Source organism: Patella vulgata, chromosome 6 (assembly GCF_932274485.2).
Source record: "Patella vulgata chromosome 6, xgPatVulg1.2, whole genome shotgun sequence".
NCBI lineage: Eukaryota > Metazoa > Mollusca > Gastropoda > Patellidae > Patella > Patella vulgata.
This window is the reverse complement of record NC_065884.2, coordinates 4,965,426-4,979,897: the sequence shown is the minus strand read 5'-3', so window position 1 is coordinate 4,979,897 and position 14,472 is coordinate 4,965,426. Positions and strand designations below refer to the sequence as shown.

General features: G+C 37.0%; 1 protein-coding gene across 1 annotated transcript; it reads right to left on the bottom strand.

Moving 5' to 3' along the window:
• Positions 1 to 2,691: 2,691 nt before the first annotated feature.
• LOC126824189 (protein fem-1 homolog CG6966) lies at positions 2,692 to 14,078 on the bottom strand. Its single transcript, XM_056102019.1, has 6 exons — positions 13,965 to 14,078; positions 10,984 to 11,075; positions 6,948 to 7,259; positions 5,319 to 5,609; positions 4,038 to 4,106; positions 2,692 to 3,925 (listed from the first exon to the last, which is right to left on the bottom strand). The coding sequence occupies exons 2-6, from the start codon at positions 10,997 to 10,999 to the stop codon at positions 3,321 to 3,323; spliced, it is 1,293 nt and encodes a 430-aa protein (XP_055957994.1). The 5' UTR covers positions 11,000 to 11,075; positions 13,965 to 14,078; the 3' UTR covers positions 2,692 to 3,320.
• Between the last annotated feature and the right edge of the window lie 394 nt (positions 14,079 to 14,472).

Sequence of the window (14,472 nt, the reverse complement as noted above, 5' to 3'; positions counted from 1 at the left end):
TCCCTCTTTATATTTATTTATGTCCAGGCCCAATTTTGGTGATATCGTCTACAGGCCGCAATTCGGAATGAATCATCTGAATGCCCAGATCCCCAGGAGCGGAGCCACGCCCACTTTGTTTTATTTCTGCTAATATTTTATCTTTGTAAATTTGACAAAACAAGCCTTTTTTGTCTTTGTCATATTGAGAGCTACGCGAATCCATTTACATGCAGCCTTCTCAGCAAATCCTGAGATTTCCAACCATTTTATTAATCTCTTTGACCCACCAAAATCGGTTGCCAAGGCAGCGGCTTTACATGTGATTTTGGCATCTGATAATAGATGTAAATGAAATTTTGGGTGGTAACTACATGTAAGTGAAACTCTGTTGATATAAATGTACTACTGTTTGTATGAATATATTTACTTGTGTGTACATATATGTGTTTTTTTATTTAATGTATTATCAAATGCATATGATTATGTATAAATGTACGTGTATATGTATGCATGCTGTCCTTAATGGACGTCTTGATGCAATAAACATCTTATCTTATCAATCAAACAGGAATGTTGGGGTTTAATGTCTTGTCCACATTATACGTAGGGTATTTTACCTGCAAACTATCACAGATACAAAGAATTGATTCTATTCGTAAGGTTATATGACAGATATTGCTGCACCCAAGATGTTATTGAAGACGGACATAGGCGATAGAATGCGGTATGAGGGGATGTATCCAAAATGTGGCGCTGCGGCACTAACAAGGGGGAAACAAAGTTTGAAAATTTGCCATTCTAATTGTCAAGGGGTCTTTTACGTGCACGTCAACGTGTACATTGTACCTCGGTTGTTAATACTATCCGGTAGATTAGACGCTACCCTTGTTATGCTACCCTTACCATGCCTTTTGTCCTGCACCAATAACAAAGTCAAACCACACTGGAAAATCTCTGAGAACTTTCTCGACCAAATTTGGCGATCGGCTCTTCCTCCGAATTCCAACTGTCAAGGGTTCTTTTACGTACACGTCTACGTATACAAGGACCTCAGTTATTCGTCTCACCCGATCCGAAACACTAGACCCTGTCCTTACCATACCCTCCGTCTTGCACCTCTGAGATGGGGAATCCACGCTGGAATATACATGCGAACTTTCTTGGTTAACACCGGGATCGAATCATGTACTCCCTGATTAGCGAGCCAGTGCCTTACTCACTGAGCCACCGCAGTTCCCCAATCTTTTAGAGACATGTATTATGCTTGAATTTCACAAAGATTCAAGTTTCCGAATATATTGGAGAGAGAGAGAGCGAGAGAGAGAGGGTGGGGTCTAACGTCCACTCGACACAAACTCGGTCATTTCGGGACTGGCACATGGTTCAATTTTATTTCAATAATTATCTTGCACGTAGGGGTATTTAGCAGTGGGAGGGAGGAAACCAGAGGACCCGGAGAAAACCCACGAGGTTGGACAGGCGACCCTACTCCTTGTCACGTACAACCGGGGAATCGAAACCACGCCAGTTGACTCAATGGCAGACCTTATGATAGAACGCACACGCGCTAAATATTGTTTTGAAATGAGGAAGGAACAATAATTTGTTAAGGATTGATATATTCATACAAACAGTAGTACATGTATATCAACAGAGTTTCACCTACATGTAGTTACCACCAAATTACATCTCTTATGAAATGTCAAAAACACATATAAAGCCGCTGCCTTGGCAACCGATTTTGGTGGGTCAAAAAGATTAATAAAATGGTAGGAAATCTCAGGATCTGCTGTGAAGGCTGGGTATAAATGGACTTCACCTAGTTCTCAATATGACAAGAGACAAAGAAGGTTTGTTTAGTAAAATTTACAGAGAAAATATTAGCAGAAATAAAAAAAGTTGGCGTGACCCCGCTTCTTGGGATCGGGGCAATCAGATGATCCATTCAGAATTGCCGCCTATAGACGATAAACACCAAAATGGGGCGTGGCTCTGCCTTGGTGGGGTGGGGGCGGGGTCGGGCATGCACCAAAATTAATATGACATGGACAAATATAAATAAGTACAACGCAACCTGTTATTGAAATGATTTAAACAAAATCTGTTAATAAGTGCGACCAGTAGAGAATTTACAGATAAAACATTTACAAAAAAGTGGGTGTGGCACCGACCCTTCTTTTCGGGGGTGGGGGGACACGGTGGCTTAGTTAGTAAGACGCTGGCTCGCTAGCCTAGAGGTCGAGGTTGGCTCCCGGTGTTGCTCGAGAAAGTTCGCCTATTCGTTCGGATTTGACGAAAAACCGAGGTACCTTATACACATTGGCGTGCACGTAAAAGATCCCTTGGCAGTTGGAATTCGATATAAGAGTAGGTAGTAGCACCGCTGTTCTGTCAAAATGTCTTTCATAACACACTATATCGTGAATGTCCATCTTCGTTAGACCAGTCGGAGCAGACCTATAGGACGTTAAACCCTATTTCATTTCATTTCACCACCCCTGGGGGTTGGACATGCATCAAAATAAATCAACAGTTGCCGTCCTTGGTGTATAAGGAATCAATTTACCAAGGCGACCTATTAAAAATTGCGGCCTGTAGACGACACAAAGAAAATTATGGCTCTGTCCGTTGGGCTTAGGCATGCAGCAAAGTAGACAAACGTGCAAAGACAAGATTGGGCGTATAAAAATAAAGATGAGTTTTTGGAAAAAGTTTTATAAAAATAAATATATATAATAAAATATTGAAGACAATAAAATAAACAATAAATATAAACACAGTATTAGTCCTGTAGATAAAGTACAAATACGTCATCAGTAGTTTTAACTGTTGACTACATACAGTGTAATACGTCATCAGTAGTTTTAACTGTTGACTAGAGACAGGGTAATACGTCATCAGTAGTTTTAAGTGTTTACTACAGACAGTGTGATACGTCATCAGTAGTTTTAACTGTTGGCTAGAGACAGTGTAATACGTCATCAGTAGTTTTAACAGTTGAATAGAGACAGTATAATACGTCATCAGTAATTTTAACTGTTGACTAGAGACAGTGTAATACGTCATCAGTAGTTTTAAGTGTTGACACAGACGGTATAATACGTCATCAGTAGTTTTAAGTGTTGACTACAGACAGTGTGATACGTCATCAGTAGTTTTAAGTGTGACTACAGCCAGTGTGATACGTCATCAGTAGTTTTAACTGTTGACTAGGGCCAGTATAATACGTCATCACTCGTTTTAACTGTTGACTAGAGACAATAAAACTGTAAATTGTATGACTAGAGACAATAACATTATGTTGACTAGTTTACATGAATTATTAAAATTTGTTTATTTTATTTTAATTTCATTTGATCTGTGATATATTTTATCTTTTTATCTTGTTCAATGTCTGATTCTCTACTATGATCTAGAACTGTTTCACCATATTTATTCTTGACATGTACATCTAGATGTAAACAATCAACTAGATATTGTACTGTAGATAAAGTACCGACTACACATGCCCAGTTTAAAATGGTATCATTATTCCAGTCTCTAACGTTAATATCAGCCTGATGACTGACTAGATATTGTATTTTATCTACAGGACTTACACTTGATATACAACAATAATATAACGGTGTAATTTTGTTATAACCTGTTGTATTAACATTCATGTGTAAATCATCAACAAGATATTGTACTGTAGATAAAGGTCCACTGTAACATGCCGCGTGTAAGATGGTATTATCAAACCAGTCTCTAGCGTTAATATCAGCCTGATGACTGACTAGATATTGTATTTTATCTACAGGACTTACAAATAATGAACAACATTTAAATAACGGTGTCTGGTCCCAACTGTCTCTGACGTTAATATCTATGTTCACCATGTTTTTTATATCATCCAAAGTACCATGTAGACAGGCTTTAAATAATTGTTGTTGTTGACGTGTATCTGTAATATATAACATGTTATACTATATTTACAGTTTATCAAGTCATATTTAATATTGTTTCAGGTAAGTCAGTCCTTGTTGGATATTATATTATATATTAGAATAACTTACCTTCTTCATCTGAGGTATCACTTGTATTACCAGACAAAGTACCACGTAATAATTGTGGTTGAATGGTATCTGTAATATATAAGTCATATTTAATATTTTTCATCTAACTAGAATAACTATAAAGTTTGTTATACGTGTTCTGACTTCAATGACGATAGGTGTATGACGTAATAATTTTAGAAAATAAAAATAAAATATATTTGTGATACGTTTCGGTAATCAATACCTTCTACAGTGATTAAATCCCACATCCCCACTCAGTCATAGATTTGCATGTTGTAGAGCCCGCTGAGTGATTTCTTACCAAGCCCATCCTGCTGTAAACCTACTATAAACCTACTATAAACAATAACACATAAATCACTTGGGAATTGCTTTTTACGATCTTCAAAGTTTTTGGGTATAGGTCAACGCTGCGAGAATATGCATTCACTTGATACGCTCACTCCGTTCGTTTGACACCACCCTCTCTATTCGGATAAGCTGGTGATTTGGCGACGAACAGTATCTGGTCAGCTCTATTTATCTCGACAACCAGTGTCTGAAATGCTGCCAGACTGCATTTCCGACAGTCAATTTTTCAAAATTTTCGGGGGCTTCGTTGAGGTTCGCAAGTCCGTTCATTTGACACTTTCCTCTCTGGGGTCGGATAGACTAGTGATCAGGCGACAAACTGTATCTGATTAGCTCTATTTATCTCTACAATCGGTGCCTGAATACTGTCAGACAGCATTTCCGACAGTCTATTTTTAAAATTTTCTTGGGGAGGTCCCTAATACCCCCACAAGGACTCGCTACTTTGGCGCTCACAGGGGGACTTCGTTGAGGTTCGCAAGTGATCAGGCGACGGACGGTATCAGGTCAGATCTACTTATCACGACGATCGGTGTCTGACTGAATACTGTCAGACAGCATTTCCCGCAGTCTATTTTTCAAAATTTTCTGTGGAAGTTCTCCCATTTGGCGCTCGTGATTGGGCGTTGTCGCGGTTCGCAAGTTCGTTAGTTTGACACTTTACCAGACAACCAGTGCATGAAATACTGCCAGGCTGCATTTCCGGCAGCCTGTTTTTCAAAATTGTCTGGAGGAGACCTCCCTACCCCTAGTTGAAGCTCGTGCCTTTGCCCCCTTAACCTTGGACTTTGCCCCAGCTTTGCCCCTCCAACCACCGACGGCTGGCGCCGCCACTGGACGTAATAACTTGTGACGATGAGTGTATGACGTAATAACTTGTGACGATAAGTGTGTCACGGAATATATTTGAAATAAATATCAACCTACCTTCCTCATTTAGGGTAAGTGTTTTAATACATGTCTCCAACTCATCAAATCTCTTCTTTGTCAGCGCTTCTTTCTCTTCAGTTTGTTTTTTATATGTTTCTAATTCATGTTCTTTCTTTTTCTTGTCCTTCAACATCTGTTTGGAATCTTCATCTTGCCTTGTTTTCAGTGTTTCCATCTGTTTCTTCAGGTTCTCTATTTCCTGATTAGTAAGGTCGCGATCTTTATGTATGTCTTCTAGCTGATGTCTTGTCTTGTCTTGTTCTGCCATCAGATTGGTTTTATTTTTACCTGTATGATAAAATTATATACAATTCAATACTATTACCTGTATGATATAATATAATAAACAATTACACAAGACAACCCACGGACAGGACACAATATACATAGACAAATGAAATGAAATGTGGTTTAACGTCCTACGTTTTTGCTCCGACTGGGCTAATGAAGACGGGCATACGCCATACAGTGTGCTATGGGGAAATTTTGCCCGGACAGCGGCATTATGTCCTTCACTTATATATCAAATTCCAACTACCAGGGGATCTTTCAAGTTTAGGCTAATGTGTACACGGGGCTTCGGTTTTTTCGTCCCATCCGAACGACTATACATTTTCCCTTGCCCACCGTCCTACATCACTGACACGCCTTAATATACCGACGAACTTTCCCGGCCAAGCCAGGGATAAAACCAGGCCCGTAGCTAGCGGGGGGCAAGGGGGGGGAGGGGTCCTGAAAGAAAATTTCCCGACCATAACTGTAAAATACCTACTGTAGACTGTGCCCCCTCCCCCCTAAAAACTTCACTGCCCCTCCGCAGCCAGCAAGCCGTGGCTCCAATATATACATAGACATTTCAAATTAACAAAAAAACGTGAATGGACCTGGGTGCGTGCTATAAGTGTCTATTACGCTGTAGGCCTACAGTCCTTGGCCTATAGTGACATAGGCTTCACCCAAATACAATCAAACTAAGAATAATGGAAACAATCCAAGTAAAACGGGGAATATTACAGAAACGTTGCACCACACTGGTGTCAGTCATGATCGGCCATGTGTTACATGAAATCTCAATGTCAGCATATTGAGCGAGAAACAGTACTGAATTAAAATACATTGAAGCCATCGAACATGCAACCAGTCTTGATGGCGGTCGTCTGCTAAATGACGTTACACAAAGGTGATCGTCTGCCAGTTTACCTCATAAGTTAGAATGTAGAAAGCACCAACAATAATAAGGGAGATAATCCAGTTATAGTAAGATAATTATAGTATCGCTCATGGTTTCAATCTTTCTTATTTTGCTATAATCACATACAGTATATTCTCATGTTATTAAAAGGCATCTGCTGTAGGCCTAATTTAGTAAAGATAAGAAAACGTATTAGGGATTCATCATTTATATTTTCTAGGATGTAATTTTCTATGATGTTAAAACACCTAAAATGGGTAGGTGAATAACTAACGAGCTTTAATCATGGAAGTAATAAAATTCAGTTCTCGCAAAAATCAGATTCATTTAAACAAATAAGAACAGAATCGGTTCGTTTGTATTTTTATATTTTTATAAGTTGTCAATGTTTATATATAGTGTGTTGTTCTGGTTTAAAATAGAAATAAATTTACCATTCGTGGTGTTTTCTAATAGCTTTACTACTTCTCGATAACCTAGTTCTCGTAAACATTGGATAAATTTACTATAGGCATCACCACAGTTTGATAAGACATACATCAGTAACTTGTCAGCAGCTACCCAGCGACCATTTTCAGACTTCTGGAAAATTTTCTGTATTTCTTCCTTTTGATCTTGGCCGAATACGTTTTTTTCAAATAATTTAGTGCTAAGTTTTACTGGTTCTTGGATATGATCACACAGGTAAGTGTAATTAACTTGTACCTTCGTATAATCGTCTTCAGGCATCTGACCTTTTTGTCTTCCTGAAATAAATACTTTATTATACAGCTTTATTGTATTTTTAATATTCGCAAATCTCATTAAAATAAAATGTCAATAACCTTTCATTCCTTAATGCTGTATTAAAATAAAATGTCTTGTTCTAAATCAACATCTAGGTCCGTATTCAAAGGTTATCTTAAGTCTAAGATAGTCACTTAACTACTAGATTGCACTGAATATATACGTAACTTCCTGTTAAGGGTAGGTATTTAACATTATACTTAAACATACATTATGTAAGAGCTAAATCTGCCTATTGCAGTTCTTTCTTTGGGCTTCAAATGTCACCTCAATTATTAATTGTTATTATCAATTATTTAATAACAAAACAAGACCATGATCAACTCTCAGTGGCATCGGATACTCGAGATTTAAACTAGATTAGAACGGTTCGCCATTTGAAAATTTGATTTAAAAAAAGGAAAGCGAGGCTAAGTCACGAATATACGTGCCCTTGTTACCTCAAAGCACACATCTTGTCAAAACTACAAACAGTGATAATTTGACTCAGAATGAAGAAATTTGAATGAAATTTTCAATATTCTCTTTTTTTATCATCTATTTTTAAATTATTTTTGAATGCCCAACTCTTTTTTTTAAATTCTTAACTAATGTATCTTTTAAAAGTATCAAAAAATTCCCTTAAAGTTAAGCTGCCTTAACCTTTAAGTGTTAGTGGTATTCAAAGGCCAGTTTAAGTGAGAAGAATCCACTTAACTGTAAGAGACATATGGGAGGTACCTTAAAGGCTAATCCCGATAATTTTTGGGAGAATAAAACTGCTTAATTTTGTGTTAAAATCGCTTAAAATCCTCTACCTAACGGCCGGGCAACTAACTCAATATTTGTGATGCGTTTTCAAACGACGTAAACCCGTCAGACTTCATCTGGAAATGGAGACCGGTGTCCCAAGCTGCATTATGCGGTGTCTTTATAAAATCCCCTTTTTTCAATAAAAATAATGTGTATTTGAAATTTACATTTCGTTATCAAGTACAGCACATGGGTCGCACTGTATAGAGCTCTCAAGGAACGGGAATCGATTATCAGGTCACTCAACGAAAAAATTGACCCGAAATCTTAAAATAGTTACGTCGTCCAAACGACTCCATATTTGGAGCTGAAACTTTGAGACAAGGTAAATACACCATTCCTCTATATTTTGGACCTGAAATTTCATACGTACACGGACTTTTATTTTGGAGACTCTGTTCAAATCGGGATAGTCCCTTTAAAGTTAAGTGAGGTTATAATGACTTCTTTTAACCAGAGTACACAATGTCGTAGAAGGCCCTTAATGGCTTGAGTTTGAGATTGAAACAAAGACAATATCGCCGACCTTTGATGTTGTATGGTTACTACGACCGAGATGGCGAAGGAGATTGTTTTGTCCGATCAATTATCATGTTCGTATTGCTTAATCATGATTTCCACGACTGTCATATAATAAAGTTTGATGCGTTAAAATTTGACATTGTGATGACATTTCATTGTAGATTTCAGAAAATATTTATACTACCGCGATCAGCAAGGCATGATTTATTTTTAAAAACTCATTTCTATATATACGTATTTGAAGTTTTCTAAGTCCAATGTCTTGTGGAACTCTTCTGGTGAAAAACACCACAGATCCAAAACACTGCATCAGAATTATTCTAAGTCCAAAATCTTGCGGATTGTGGTACCACACAGGCATATAAGGGGTCTAAGAAGAAATTTTGAAAAAAAGTCCAATATCCTGTGGAACTCTTGTGGGGAAAAACACCATAGAATAAAATTTTCTAGAATATATTTTCCCCACATCTTTCAGGATGATAGAATAATCTATTACTGTTCCAGCAAAATAAAAATAAAATGTTTCATAAATTTTTCATGGTCCACTTTTCCAAACGCCCTCAAACCTTGCCATATTTAAGAAACGAAACCCAGTCGAGCTCTCTGAAGCTCGAAATATGTATGTCAATTTTTTACGTTTTAATATAATAAATGACATTTTATATGATTGCCACTCAATTCAAGTCACATTTTTGGCTTTTCGCATAAGACGCTAAACAAACTTTGAAACCTGATGGACAAGAATGCTTGACACGAACAGAACAACGAGTTGGTTTAATTATAACTTCAAAATGATGTTTAATACGAATCATAATTACCAGTACAACTGAATTCAACTTTTTAGTCAAACTGAGGTCAAATAAAGGGTACGATTTAGATCGATCTCGATCGGGAGGCCATTTCTGAAAGGCCCTGGTTCGATGTGACTCCAATCGTTTTGACCTGAAATTCATTGTTCCACATAAAGTTTATACAATTTGCTACCAGGTGGCGCCATTAACTGAGTTTCATGGAAAAAGTGACTTAGATCGTCCTTCCCCTGGGCTATTCAGTTTAAAAAGGTCGAGACAATTTCTTAGAAATAATAATTACATTATTATCTTCCAAAATCGCCCATACCCGAAGACAACCAAGATAATACCACGGTTTGGGAAAGTGTTCTATTTATAGAGATGATGCAAAATGCAAAATCCAAAACAAGGAGTAGTAATCGATAGGGTTTAAAGGAACTATCCCGATTTGAACAGAGTCTCAAAAATAAAAGTCCGAGTACGCATGAAATTTAAGCGCCAAAATATAGAGGAATGATGTATTTACCCTTTCTTAAAATTTCAGCTCAAAATATTGAGTCAAAACTGCTTATGCGGACACGTAACCCTTTTAAGATTTCGGGTCAATTGTTTCGTTGGGTGACCTGATAATCGATTCCCGTTCCGTTAGAGGTCTATACAATGAACGACGCATGTGCTGTACTTGATAACAAAAGGTAAATTTCACCTACACCTTATTTTTATAAAATAAAAGTCTGGTTTTATCAAGACACAGCATAATACAGCTTGGGACACCGGTCTCCATTTCCATATGAGGAATGCCGGGTTTAAGTTGTTTGAAAACTTATCACATAATATATTGAGTTAGTTGCTATGCCCTACGGTAGAGGATTTTAAGGGATTTTAACACAAAAATAAGAAGTTTTATTCTCCAAAATATTATCGGGATTGGCCCTTTAATACTCCATAAGTGTATGAACAATATGACAGTAGCTATGGATGAATTAAATATAATGTTAGGGCGTGAGTCATTTTTCACAAAACAAAAACTATGAGTAAGAATAGGAAAGAATTATAATGCAAAAGAAGTAACCGGTCATGTTGAACCGACCAATTCCATTTAAAATTATCACTCAATCAACATGACTACCACATTTGGTTTATATCCAAAAAGATATTCAGGAGACCCTCTTGAAATTTGGGCAGGTAAAAATAGAGAGAGAAATGGGGTTTAACGTCCACTCGACACAAACCAGGTCATTTCGGGACTAACACATGGTTCAATTTTATTTCAATAATTCGCTTGCGCGTAGGGGTCTTTAGCTGTGGGAGGAAACCGGAGGACCCGGAGAAAACCCACGAGGTTGGACAGGCGACCCTACTCCACGTACAACCAGGGAATCGAAACCCCGCCAGTTGACTCAATGACAGACCGTATGATACAGCGCACGCGTGCTAACCATTCGGCCATCCAACCCCCCTTGGGCAGGTAAAGAACAAGTTTTATGATATAAGCCCTTTGTATCGACTAAAGACAATATTATGTGGCATCATTGTGAACCTGAGAGCAAAGAAGGTATATTATTAATCTTCCACTTACCCTGGTATCTCGACATCTTGATAATGGATTTTGTATAATTTCTATACTCGACCTAGATACATGTAGGTATCTCACTTCACCTAGTCTTTTATCTGAGAAAACAAGAATAAGTTAAAATTAGATTTTATTTCTTTCCGATTGTCTTTCTATAAAACTGACCTGTGTATTCCAGCTGGATTAAGGATGTGGAGAGCTGGCTGTATTATACATATGTTTGGTTATGTGAAACACCTAACTGCTCAATTATTTTATGGAATCCCAGCAATCGCCAAAAAGCATGAATTTAAAGTACTGTCACCCTAAAGGAAATGCAATGGGGTTTAAAGTCCTACTGCTCTGTTTCGACTGGGCTAATAAAGATGGCATACGCCATACACTATGGCGGGGTATCGGGTTCAAAATGCAATCTAGAGTAAAAAGCAGAAAGTCAGCAGTAAAAAGTAGAAAATCTAAAGTAAACGGGAAAATTCTTATCTAAAAGGGTATTTTTATGGTGAAGACCTATAAATTTATGTAGTTATTCTGGAGAAACATCAAGCTTTTCAACTTTCATGGACATATTTTCTACTTTCTACTATCAACTTTTGACTTTCGACTTTCCGCTTTCTACTTTCTACTGTCAACTTTTAATTCTCGACTTTCCACTTCAGATTTTCTACTCACGATTTTCTAACGCAGATTTTCTCCAATACTATGGTGGCTGATAGTGGCCATGTAATTTTTCGCCATTTTCATAACCCGTCAACAAGACATAACAACAGTATTAGTGAGAGCATACGTCAAAGTAGACTTGAATATTATAGACTTTTGGCAAGCGGAATCTTTCACATCCGTATCGCGTACGTATGAGTAGTTGAGCTTAGCTTAGTTCTCTTACAACATGACGACGGTTATCTACCAAAATCACCATCAGTGCTAGTCAAGTGCCTAGCCACCATAAAAATACCCTTTTAGATAAGAATTTTCCCGTTTACTTTAGATTTTCTACTTTTTACTGTTAACTTTCTGCTTTTTACTCTAGAATGCATTTTGAAACCGGTACCCCGCCATAATACACTGTGCTATGAGGGAGATTTGGCCTGGGCAGGGGCACTATGTCCTGCTCTTATATCGAATTCCAACTGCCAAGGGATCTTTTACGTGCACGCCAATGTGTACAAGGGACCCCGGTTTTTCGTCCCATCCGAACGACTACAAGCTGTTCTTGTTAGGCCCTCCCCCCTGCACCACTGACAAGGAGAAACCACGCCGAAAAATCCTGATGAACTTTCTTGACTAATGCGGGATCGAACACGCGACCTTTAGGCTAGCGAGTTCACGTATTTCACTGAACATATATACACTCATATTATACATAAATATGTGCATTTAGACCCATTTATGGTTCCAAAACATAGAGCCATGCACCCTTTAAAAGGGTGCATTACTCACAGGGGATACCTGATTTATGCTCAATCCCAAAAGTAGGCCGAGTGAAAATGGGGATTTCGGGCTACAACGCATACACCAACTACATATGAAAATACCCCAACCAACCATGATATCTGAAACACATTCGTTGTGTTTAATTACGTCACAATTCTACTAGCACCATCTGGGTTGTCCGGACTGACAGAAATGTGATTGCAATTCATTCGATTGCGATACTCGATTGCAATGCTCGGAATGTGGATCGTTCCCAATAGAACATCCCCTATTACAATCTTAGTTGTAACATCTGAAAGTATTGTGACTATAAATCATAGTACGCATCCTTGGGTACATATATTAAATATACAAATAAAGTAAATAAACTAAAATACAAATAAGACATACTTGAAACGTTGAAATAAACTTAAAATACTGGCGTAATGCATTTTTTCTACTTAAAATTAAGAATACCCTATGAGGTTTACTATTGTACAAAAATATGTAATATATAAAATACGGATGTCCCAGATTTTTTTCTTAGAATCGTTTAATGTTGTTCTTGATATCTTTTGTGCCCCTCCCCCAATCCCTCGCATTTTTGGATAGACCGAGAGATTCGATATTTAGGTTTAGAAAATATGAAGGTTACCCTCAAGTCGTGACGTTCCTATCATTACCAAAATTGAAGCTTGAAACTTATGCTCTAATTCACAAAATGTTTAATATTTCTATTTTATTCAACGTATGTAACTGGGCCGGAATATAACTCAGAATGCATCAAATCAAATCGAATCTATTTTTCAGAATTTTCCTAATCCTACGCTTTCCGTCACAACACACATCAAGGTGTATTCATGAGCCAGATTGAGATAGAAAAGTTGTTTGATAAACAATGCCGTAGTTAAAATACCGGTCATCTGGGACGCAAATTCTAAATATATTATAGGTAATGAAGTCATTCAACAGGAATAATTAAAAACAGCGTGATTTTGTCTGTGGTAATTGTAGGTATTCAATTAAACATATTCAAAGGTTTTGGATTTGTCATCTACATTTTGTTGAAATATATTTATACGTATTAATCCCAGATAGTTTTTTTTAAAAAAAATAATTTGAAAACAAAATCAAATATCAAGGGTAGATAATTTCCTGGCTAGGATTCAATCGAAGTACTCCAGTCTAATCCTACAGGCCAGGATTCAATCGGATTACTTCAATCTAATCCTATACAGAACAGGATTCAATCGGTTCACACCACTCTAATCCTATACCGGCCAGGAACCTAAATGAGCAGAAATATTGTCTCAGACCTTCTGATTTTATCAAAATCTCAGATAATCCCCAAAACCTCACGACAAACTTGACGTCTGCACCATCTGCTTAAATCCATGTACACGCCGATAAGAAGCTGAATATTAATAGAGTTATTACGAAAGAGTTCCGAATATATAAAAATATGAAGTATTTCCTACTACATAAAGATATGAAATATTAATAGATTTTTATTATGAAGGATTTTCTACTATATAATAAAAATATGAAATAAATATATTAAAAAATATCATATCTACCTGAATGTGTTTAATTTTTCTTGTATTTGAAGCAATCACCAACTCTAGATGGGTAGCTGTTTAACGTCTGCTGTCTGGATAGTTTCTGACGCTCGCCTTGGGGTATGCTGTTAGATATATGCGCGTTTGTTTAGTGACACCTCTAGTAAACTTTCAGACATTCATTGCGTGATTTAAACGTTGTCCTGTATGATTGGTAGATTATGACTAATGCTACTATATATATCTCCATCTTATATATTGTGTAACTATACAAACTTTTTGAAATTGAAACCTGTTATGTAAGGTATGTCTTTGTAGCTAAGGAAGGATTTATGGATGATTTTTTTTTTGCAAACTAAATAAGTTGCCTCATTAAAAAAGTTTTTATTATTATTATTATTTTTATTATTATTATTACTTCACCTTGAAAAAATGTCCATAACGACAACGACGTTGTATTAGACTTGTAGGTGGAAAAACAGTAGTACGTTAAACTACGTGTTATGTATTTTGTGTTATTTAATAT